Source organism: Chrysochloris asiatica, unplaced genomic scaffold (genome assembly GCF_000296735.1).
Source record: "Chrysochloris asiatica unplaced genomic scaffold, ChrAsi1.0 scaffold00010, whole genome shotgun sequence".
Classification (NCBI taxonomy): domain Eukaryota; kingdom Metazoa; phylum Chordata; class Mammalia; order Afrosoricida; family Chrysochloridae; genus Chrysochloris; species Chrysochloris asiatica.
The window spans coordinates 34,759,705-34,771,264 of record NW_006408528.1 but is presented as its reverse complement, the minus strand read 5'-3'; the positions used below and the strand labels follow the sequence as shown (position 1 = coordinate 34,771,264).

General features: G+C 38.7%; 1 protein-coding gene across 1 annotated transcript in view; it reads left to right on the top strand.

Moving 5' to 3' along the window:
• FBXL13 (F-box and leucine-rich repeat protein 13) overlaps positions 1 to 11,560 on the top strand; it is a 298,456-nt gene that overhangs the window by 16,419 nt on the left and 270,477 nt on the right. Inside the window, exon 2 of the mRNA XM_006834402.1 lies at positions 10,000 to 10,103. Within this exon, the coding sequence (XP_006834465.1) occupies positions 10,000 to 10,103 (104 nt within the window). The remainder of the gene's footprint in view (positions 1 to 9,999; positions 10,104 to 11,560) is intronic.

Below are 11,560 nucleotides of genomic sequence, written 5' to 3'. Positions count from 1 at the left end.
GTGAGGTTTTTTGTTTTCATTGCATTGAGGTGCAGCCATTACTGAAAGCTCTTGTGTTTGATCTTCATCAGTAAATATTTTAAGTCTTCTTGGCTTCCATCAAGCAAGGTTATATCATCTGCATACCACATGGTTGTTAATTAGTCTTCCTCCAATCCTGATGCCATGTTTTTCTCTATATAATCCAGTTTCTCAGATTATTTGCTCAGCACACAGATTGAATAAGTATGGTGAAAGAATATAACCCTGACACATACCTTTCCTGATTTTAAACCATTCAGTAGCCCCTTGTTCTGTTCTAATGACTGCCTCTTGGTCTACATATAGGCTCCTCATGAACACAATTAAGTGCTCAGGAATACTCATACTCTGCAATGTTATCCATAGCTTCTCATGAGCCACACAGTAGAAAACCTTTGCATATTCAATAAAGCACAGGCAAACATCTTTCTGGTATTCTCTGCTTTCAACCAATATCCATTTGACATCAGCAATGGTATCCCTTGGTCTACGTACTTGTCGGAATCTAGCTTGAACCTTTGGCAGTTCCTTGTCAATGTATTTTTGCAGCCATTTTTAAATTATCTTAAGTGAAATTTTACTTGCATGTGACATTAATGACATTGTCCAATTATCTCTGCATTCCATTGGGTCATCTCTCTTTTGGATCTCTTCCATTCATTTGGCTAGGTCGCTGTCTTCCAAATTTTTCTCCAGTGCTGCCTCAGTGTGTTGAAAGATTTCAATTGATATTCAGTCAAATCCTGGAGCCTTGTCCTTTGCCAGTGCCTCAGTGCACCTTGGACTTCTTCTATCAGTATTGTTGGTTCTTGATCATATGCTACCTCTTGAAATGATTGAACATTGACCATTTATTTTTGGTGTAGTGACTGTGTATTTCTTCCTTCTTCTTTTGATAATTTCTGCATTATTCAATATTTTCCCCATGTTGTTGTTAAATACTGTTGAGTCAGTTCCAACCCATAGTGCCTCTGTATAAGGGTGTCTAAGGAGCAGCTGGTGAGCTTGAACCACCGACCTTGTGATTCAAACCGATTTTGCAGTCCAGGGCATTAACCCACAGTACCACACCAGGATTCCATTTTCAGCCCCCATAGATTGCTTCAATATTTCAAGTCCAGGCTTGATTTTTTTCTGTAGTTCTTTCAGCTTGAGAAATGCTGAGCATGTTATTCCCTTTTGGTATTCTAACTCCAGGTCTTCGCACATTTCATACTTTGTCTTCTCAAGCTGGGCTTTGAAAATTTCTGTTCAGCTCTTTTACTTCCTCATGTCTTTCTTTCATTTGCTTTAGCACATCTACACTGGAGAGCAAGTTTCAGAGCCTCTTCTGAAATCCATTTTGGTATTTTCCTTCTTTCTTGTCTTCTTAATGACCTTTTGCTTTGTTCTTATATGATGTTCTTGATGTCATCCCACACTCTCTGGTCTTTGGTCATTAGTGTCATCAAATCTGTTCTTGAGATGATCTCTAAATTCAGGTGGGATATGTTCAAGGTCATATTTTGGCTCTTGTGGATTTGTCTTCATTTTCTTCAACTTCAGCCTGAATTTGTATATGAGCAATTGATGGGCTGTTCCTCAGTCTGCCCTTCGTCTTGTTTTGGCTGATGATATGAAGTTTTTCCACCAATGCAGTCAATTTGATTTCTGTGTATGCCATATGGTGAAGCCCATGTATTTAGATGTCTCTTATGTTGTTTAACAAAGGCATTTGCAATAAATAAGTCACTGGTCTTGCAGAATTCTATCATGGGTCCCCAACATCATTTCTATCACCAAGAGCATATTTTCCAACAACTGATCCTTCCTCTTTGTTTCCAACCTTTGCATTTCAATCGCCAGTAATTATGAATACGTCTTGATTGCATGTTTGATCAATGATCAGACTAAAGAAGTTGGTAGAGTTATTCAATTCCATCATCACTGGCATTAGTGTAAATTTGAATAATATTGTTTGGTATTCACTGGTTCTTTCTTGTAGGTGTATGGATATGATCCTACCACCGATAGCATTATACTTCAAAGTAGATCTTGAAATGGTATTTTTGATGAGGAATGTGATGCCATTTATCTTTAATTTGTCATTCCTAGAATAATTAACCTCACGACTGTCAGATTCAAAATGGCCAATATCAGATCATTTCAGTCCACTAATGCCTAGGATATTGACGTATATGTGTCCCATTTCATTTTTGACAACTCCCAATTTCCTAGATTCGTATTTTGTACATTCTATGTTCCAATTAAGGAGCTCTGGTAGCGTAGTGGTTACGAGTCGGGATGCCAATCTCAAGGTCAGCAGTTCGAAACTACCAGCGGTTCCATGGGAGAAAGATGAGGCGTTCTGCTCCCGTAAAGATTTACAGCCTCGGAAACCCTGCGCAGGATCACTATGAGTCGGAACTGACTCCATGGTACTTACCACCACCACCACCAACAGTGTTCCAATTATTAATGGTTGTTTACAGCTTTTTCCCTCATTTTGAATTGTGCCCCAGCATTATATGAAAGCCCTGAAAGTTTTACTCCATTTGTGTCATCACGCTCAACTCTATTTTGAAAAGACAGCCTTTCCCCAGTCATAGTTTGAGTGCCTCCCAACCTGAGAAGCTTATCTTCTGACTATACGGTACAATATCCTGGTGCTTTTCATAATGTTTCAATTTCAAGATTCTTGTGCTGACTGTGTTCCCCTGCTTTCATTAGGACATCAACGGCTAAACATTCGGTAGTAGTCCGCCTCTCCTTCTGCCTAGTCTATCTTAGTCTGGAAGCTCAGCTGGAACCTGTCCACCCTGTTGACCCTGCTGTCATTAGTGCTGGTATTTTAAATATAGGCGGCATAGCTTCCAGCATTACAGCAACATAGAAGCCACCACAGTACGACAAAATGGCAGACAACTGCAGGCAGGGTTCTGACTCAGCATCACTGTGTAATGTTTCTGAGGGCTTTGTCCTCTCGTAGTGGCTGTTGGCTTTGAATTGCCAACCATGTAGGATAAGCAGTTCAGTGCCTATCCTATAGCACCAACAGTGTTCCTTGTGAGTGAAAAATACTCTTCAAATTATTAACTCAGAGTTCAGTTTTATGTGTATGAAAAATTAAAATTAGATTACACAACTCGATTGCCCAGCAGAGGGCGCATTTAAATTACAAATCATGATTTTTGCAGAGCAACTTTTTTTCTTTTATTTTATTGCTTCCTTCAACATGAAATTTTCATTACTTTGTATTTTCAAATTACTGGATTTTAAAAATAATTCATGTTGTTGTTAAATGTCATTGAATCGATTCCTACTCACAGCGACCCTGTATAGGTTTTCCGAGGCTGTAATATGGAACCTCACCAGCTGCTTCTCGCAAACCCTGTATAGGGTCGCTGGGTCGGAACCGATTCTTGGGCACTTAACAGCAACAGTCTCTGTGGATGGACTCCTGGTGTGGAGCTGTAGGATCAGCATTGGACTGCAAACTACAAGGTCGGCAGTTCAAAACCACCAGCTGCTCTTCGGGAACCCTATACATAGTCGCTGTGAGTCAGAATCCACTTGATGGCAGTTAGCAATAATCTTTGCCTAAGGAGTCCTGGTAGCGTCGTGGATTACAAGCTGGCCTGCTAACTGAAAGGTCAGCAGTTCAAATATACCAGAGGGAGAAAGATGAGGCTTTCTGCTCCCGGAAGGCCTCAGAAAGCTTATACAGGATTGCTGTGAGTCAGAACCGATTTTGCGGCACACAACCACCACCAATCTTTGCGGGAGGACTTCTAGTGTGGCGCTGTAGGATCAGCAGTGAACTGCTAACCACAAAGCTGGAGGTTCAAACAAACCAGCTGCTCCTCAGAAACCCTATAAAGGGTGTCTAGGAACCACAACGGACTGCCTGACACTTAGCAACAACAACCGTCTTTCAGTGGAGCAGCTGGTGGAGTCGAATTGCTGCCTCTGTGGTTAGCAGTCCAGTGATTACCCTACAGAATTACAGTGCTCCCCATAAACATATAGACCACATTATTGTTATTGTTTTAGGGATTGACCAATTAGGAGAAGGGGGATCAGGTTACACTAGCGCATTTTGCTGGGTTTTGGAGTGCTAGGGGTCTGAATTGCCTTGACTGCTGAAGTCAGTAGAAACACATTGTAGATTCTCATCAGAGTGGTTGATTTAGCTTCCCTGAACTTTCTCAACCAACCAGTCAATTCACAGATGCAGTTTCCCAGTCAAATACAGGGGACAAAACAAACAAGTCAAACCATATATGACTTAATATTTCTCAAGTAACGGCTTGGGGTCACTCGGGTGGTGTCAGCCTGTGTGGTGACTCATGGTGTCAACAGTCCCTCAGTACATCTTTAGTTAGACTATGTAACTAGACTGACAAAGAAAAGAAGCAAATAATCAAAATAAAACATGAAAGAGGCAACATTACAACTGATCTGACTGAAATAGGACTATTACAGCATATTATGAACAACAGTATGGCAACAAGCTGGAGAACATCAATGAAATGGACAAGTCTTGGAGGTACACAACCTACCCACACTGATTCAAGATGAAATAGAAAGTCTTGAGAGATTCATAACCAGTGAAGAGATCACATCAGTGATCAAACACCTCAAAACAACAACAAATGCCTTGACTTGATGATGATTCCTTAGGGAATTCTACCAAAAAAACCCAAACAAAAACATTTAGGGAAGAATTAACACCAATACTGGTTAAATTCTTTCAAGAGCTAGAGGAAGAAGGACTACTTTGTAATTTATTCTATGAAGCATAACCCTGACACCCAAACCAGACAAGAGAAGAAAACTGCAGGCTGGTATCTCCTACAAGTATTGATGAAAAAAATCCTCAACAAAAGATGAACAAATTCAACTTCTGATTAAAAGTGTCAGACATCATGACCAAGTGGGATTTATTTCAGGAAGCAAGGATTGTTCAACTTTAGGGAATCAATCAACATAATTGACAAAATATGGAAAACCCTCACAAAACTACATGACTGTCTCCCTGGATTCTGATAAAGCATTTGATAAAATCCAACACCATCTCTTGATGAAAACTCTAAAAATTATTGGAATAAAAGGGAAATTCCTCAAAATTATTCAGGATATATATAAAAAGCCAACATCCAACATTATAACTAATGGAGAAAGTTTGAGAGCTTTCCTTTTAAAATCAAGAATAAGACAAGGATGCCCACTCTCACCACATCTATTTAATATTGTATTTAGAAATCCTAACCAGAGAAATAGGATAAGAAAAGGAAATAAAAGATATCCAGATTGGAAAGAAGAAATAAAATTATTTGTACTTATGGATGATATGATCCTACGTATAGAAAACTTCAAAGAATTAAATGCAAACATTTTTAATAGAAGAACTTAGCAAAGTTCAGGGTACAAGATCAACCAACAAATCATTAGGGTTTCTGTACACTAGCAATGAGAAATCTGAAAGGGAAATTAGGGTGGAAATTTCATTTACAGTAGCATCTAAGATAATAACAACTAGAAGTAAATCTAACCAGGGATGAGAAAGACTAATGCAATGAAAACTATAAAACATTGCTGAAAGAGATTTTAGAAGACATAAATAAATGTAAAGGTAATTCATGTTCATGGATTGGAAGACTTAAATATTGTTAAGATATCAGCACTACTCAAAGCAATCTGTAGCCTCTAATCAAAATTCCAACAACCTTCCTTACAAAAATAGAAAAACCAATCCTCAACTTTATATGGAAAGGCAAGAGATGCCCAAAGGCTAAAACAATGCTTAAAGAGAAAAACAAAGTACAAGGGCTCATACTTGCTGCTTTAAAAACACATTGCACAGCTACAGGTGTCCCGGTGTGGCACTGCTGGACCACAAGATCTGTTTGAACCACAGGGTCAGGGGTTCAAGCTCAGCAGCCGCTCCTAAGAAACCCTATACAGGGTAGCTATGAGTTGAAAACTGACTCGCTGGCACTTTAACAACAACAACAAACACTGCTACAGTAATCTGAACAGCCTTGGAATGGTATGACAATAGACATACAGACTAATGGGAAAGAACTGAGAGTTCAGAAATACACTCACATATCTATGGTAAATGGATTTTTGAGAAGGCTGTTAAGTTTATTAGATGGGGACAGAGAGTATTTTCAGTAAATGATCCAGGAGAAATTGGATTTTCACATGCATAAAAATGAGATTTTATGCATGTGAGATTTTACCTCACAAATTCCCAAAAATAAAAAATGGATTAAGGACCTAAATGTGCACACTAAAACCATAAAATTCTTAGAAAAACAAGCAGGACAATGCTGTCATTTGTAGCTTTCCACAATGGATCATCTAATATAAAAACCAAAGTACAAACAGCAAAATCAATAATTGGGATCTCATAAAAGTGGTGCTGTGGATTAATGTGCTGGACTGCAAAGTTGTTTGAACCACAAGTTTGGTTGTTCAAGCTCACCAGCTTGAACCCTATATGGGGTAGCTATGGATCAGAATAGACTCGATGGCACTTAACAACAACAACAAAATTTAGAAACTTTCGTTTGTCAAAAGACTATCAAAAGTGTGAAAAGGCAAGGTATGGACTGGGAGAATATCTTTGGCCATCATATATCTAACAAGAATCTAATACCCAAAATACTTACAAAACTTTTACAACTTAATAACAAAAAGTCACAAAATGGGCAAAGGACTTGAATAGACATTTCACCAAAGAAGACATTCAAATGGCCACAAAACATATAAAAAGATGCCCAGCATCATTAGGACCAGAGAGATGGAAATCAAAAACACAATGAGTTACCAGTACATTCGCACATGGATGGCTAAGATAGATCAGAAAATAATAAATGTTGGTGAGGATGTGGGGAAATTGAAACCCTTATCCATTGCAGGTAGGAATGAAAAATGGTACAGCTGCTGTGGTAAATGGTGTGGTGGTTTCTCAAAAACTGAAAATAGAACTACTATGCTGTTGTTGTTAAATGCTGTTGAGTAGGCTCCAACTCATAGCGACCCTATATAGGGTTTCCAAGGAGCAGCTGGTGAGTTTGAACCACCAATCTTGTGGTTCAAACCAACCTAGTGGCCCAGTACTTTACCCTTCAGTACCACACCAGCTAATTCCACTACTAAGTATAGACCCAAAAGACTGGCAAACAAAGACTGAAAAAGAACACCAATGTTCACTATACACTATTCACAATAGCCAAAAGCTACAAACAACACTTGCAAGCAGCCCTTAAATGCTCATTAACAGGTGAGTGGATAAAGAAAATGTGGTCCATACATACAGTGAGACACTACCATTAGGAGAAATGAAGTCTTTATATATATTACACTATGGCTGGAGCTTGAAGATATCATGCTGAATAAAGTAAGTCAATCACAAAGGACAAATGTTGTATGACCACACTTATATAAAAAGAAGCTACAAATGTCTGAAGACCAAATGTTATTAGTGGTTACCAGGGGTAGGAAGAAGAGGAGGAGAGAAGGGTTAGTTGGGATGGAAAAGCTGCACAGCCGATTATTGTCATTGCTGTCAGTAAGCTGCACATCTGCAAAAAAGATGGATTGACAGAAGTTGTGTGATTGATACATTTACATTAACCCTCCCCCCCAAAAAAAAAAAAAAAAAAAAAGCTACTGAGGCAGTTTATGCACAAAAATACCTCATGAGATTTGGTTCCTTCATTTGGAGGTTTAGGAACATGGTTCGATGGGACATCCCAGTCAATTGACCTAATAACACAGTTAGTGCTTCTGTTCTACCTCCTAGTTCATTGCATAGTGCCTGGAGTCTTAAAAGCTTGCAAGCAGTTATTCAAGGCACAACAATTGGTTTCTATTCATCTGGAATAACAGAAGAAGAGGAGGAGTCAGGAAGAGGAGGAGGATATGAAATGCATGGATATTGCCGGCATGGACAACTGCCTCCTTTGCCATGAGACCAGACAGACTGGGTACCATTACTGAACATTTTGATAGAAGATTCCATTAAAATTCCACATCAAAGTGGGGAAAATGCAGAGCAGAATTTCAATTTCTTTGGAGTCATGAAGAGTGGATGAATCCCTGAACCTATTGCCCTGAGACAAGCATCAAACCTCAACTGAAGTTATCTCAAAACCAGACAATAGTTTAGCTTAACTAATGGAAAGGGTCTGCATTGAGCATCATACTGTTTTTTAAATGATCTATGTGGGATTAAATCACCAACAGCAACATGAAAGATCAGAACCTTAGGAAGCAGCGAGTTTGTATGAATGATGAGTAACTCAGAAAAGCAGACAAGAATGGGTGCATAACTTGAAGAACGTAATCAATGTCACTAATTGACACATGTAGAATCTATTGAATTGGTGTATGCACTACTGTAAATATTCTTAACAACAAAATAAAATTTAGAAAAAACAACAATACAAAACAAAAATATTTGAACAGTAATGTTTATAGCAGCTTTACTAAAGCAGCCATAACTAGAAGCAACAGAAATATCCACTAATGGTTAGTACCGCCGGCTAATGTGCTCGACTGCAAAGTTGTTTTGAATCATAAGGTTGGCGGTTCAAGCTCACCAGTTGTTCCACGGAAACCCTATACAGTCTTAATACAAGTTGGAACCAACTCGATGGCACTTAACAACAACAATAAGTGATTGGTGTTGTGTATCATTGAGTCACTTCTGACTTACAGTGACATTTAGGACAAAGTAGAACCGCTCCAAATGGTTTACAATGCCAAGTCAGTTCTGACTCATAGTGACACGGTATAGGGTTTCCAAGGAGCAACACGTGGGCTTGAGCCACCAACCTTGTGGTTAGTTGTTGTACGCTGCTGAGTTGGTTCTAACTCGTAGTGAGACCGCTCTACACTAGGCTCACCCTGAGACAGAGAACTATCTCAGGAGTTATAGGTTGTTCCTGTGGCATTTGTGACGTTACTCTTCTCTCTGTCTCAAACAGAGAAATCTTCAATTAATTCGACAGGTCTCATCAGTACTTCGCATCAGAAGTTTCTGCTTTTGTGGGAAGCCCAAAGGAAAAAATGAGGGGTCAGAAGCTTTCATGTCTGTGTTCCATGTACTCTGTGTATGTGATCTTTGATCCAGTAAGTCATTTGTTTCCCATGGATGTGTAATGTGCTACAATGGAAAAATATACAATCCATAGAGTTAATGCATGATCACATGACTTTTTAAAATAGTTAAGGAATTCATAGTTGATTTTGATTGTGAATTTTCTCAGTCATTTTTCATGGTTGGGTCTGAGGAAAAAACATTTTTAAACTTTAAACAATTCCTTGGTGTTATAGGATAAGCACTTGACTGTTAACTGCAAGGTTTTAGATTCAGAGTTGTTGTGAGTTGGAACCAACCGGATAGTACTTAACAACAGCACAACATATTTTAAAAAAGTAGACACCACTGAACTAAAGCATCACAATTATGTTTTCAAATTGACTACCAAGTGACTTCTTTTCATAAAAGGCAGAACACTGTATATAGCATACTCCCCCTATAGTGCAAAACACTGTTTTATGACTTACTTGCAAACTTTATTATGTAATTTGTGATGGAATTTTTTTTTTTTTTTTAAAGGGGAAAGATAAGTTGCACTTTGATTTGACTTGAGCAGATGATAGGGGGAATAACTATAGAAGAGTATCTATAAAGTGGAGTCCTGGTGTGGTGCTGTGGGTTAATGTGCTGAACTGCAAGGTTGGTTTGAACATCAAGATCAGAGGTTCAAGCCCACCAGCCACTTCTTGAAAACCCTATACAGGGTCGCTATGAGTCAGAACCTACTCTATGGCACTTAATAACAAAAACATTCTATAAAGTATATTTACTTTAATACTGGCACATTATTTGACATTTTAGTTGTATAAGGGTAAGTCTACAGAATGCTTAGTAAAAAGCTGATTCAGAAACATTTCTTCTGTTTCACGTTTTTTCCCAAGGCTCTGTTATGTGGTCTACTTGCTACCTGTCCAGAGGATCCGCTAAGATATTTAGAAGTAATGATCAAGTATATAATTGAAAATGGACTTGAAAGATTGCTTTGGTATGTACTGTTCTGATTTATGAGAGGGAAATACTTTATTTTGAGGATAAAACAGTCATTGTTTAGTATAAACATATGGTCTTGCCATTGAATGCCTCTAATCTCCAGATTGTTAAAGAAGTCCCCCACCTAAGCTTTTCTTTTTTTAATTTCAATGATCATTTAAAATAAAAATTTTTAAGGAAAAAGCGCTATCCCCTTGGTAGAATATTCTGAAACTATTTAAAACAATGTTACTAAAAATTTGTGATTACATGGGGACTTCCGGCAAGTGGTGGACTAGGCAGATTCAGAGACCAAATGAAACAGACACAGAAGAAAATTCTGGAACCATGAACTTCAGAGGAAAGTTTAGAGAAGTGGATATGACTATGGATAACAGAGAGGGAGACTGACACGTGAACAGTTGGCCAGATTCAGTGTGACCATCTTTCTGAGCAACTTTGGCAACAGAAGACTTGGCAGAGCAGATTCACACAGGTGGCGAGAAATGTGTGAGTCCTTTTTCTCCATGCTCTCCCCTGCTGACCAGAAGTGTGGCGATTTCTTACCCTCATATACACCCAGTGCAGACCCTGCTCTCCAGGAGTTTGGAGTCACATGGTTGGAAGTCATGCCAGTGTGAAGCAGGTGCCTGCTGCTTCACTTTGCTATGCTGATTTGGTGCCTGGATTCAGGAGACCTACAGAACCTGCAGAATCACCAGACCAGCATTTAACCAGTCACCCTGCTCCCAGATGCCTTATGGCTGTAACAGACACTAAATTTAGCTCCATCAAGGTCCTCCAGGGACTACTTCTGGATGAGTGTCCTGACCATAGATAACACTGAGGTCTATAGGAACTCTATCTAGGCCTGGGAACTCTGCTGTCACACCCTTCCCACGCCCACCTCATGAGCTCCTGGGCTTGCAGGAGCCCACAGAGTTTTCTCCTGTTGGGGTCTAACAGCTGCACTGTTTCTTTTGGGTTTGTTTTGGGGTTGTTTTTACTTTCTCATTGTTTTTGTTGATTTATTCTTTCTCCTCCTTCTTCTTTCCATTTTAGCCCTTGTATCTCTGCTTTTGTTTTACCTTATTTTCTTCTGTTTCTCATTTCCCCTCTTCTATGTGCACCCCTGCCTTTGATCTTTTTAAACTACTTTCTGCTTTCATTTTTCCATTCTGGTTTTTCTAAGTGTTTTTAAAATACTTTCCTTTTATTTTCTCTCTTATTTTTCTTTTTTATAACCCCCTTTTCCTGTCATTCTTTTGTCTTTATAGTTACTACATTCTTTTTTTCTAGTTGCTGCATTAAAAAAAAAATTTTTTTTTTAAGGTTTTTATTGTGCATTGAGGAGAGTAAAAGTTTACAGGGCAGATAGTCAGTTTTACATTCAACAAATCATATACCTAGTTTCATTACAATGATTATAACCCCCTCCATGTACCATCATTCACTTTAGCTCTTTTTTTTAAA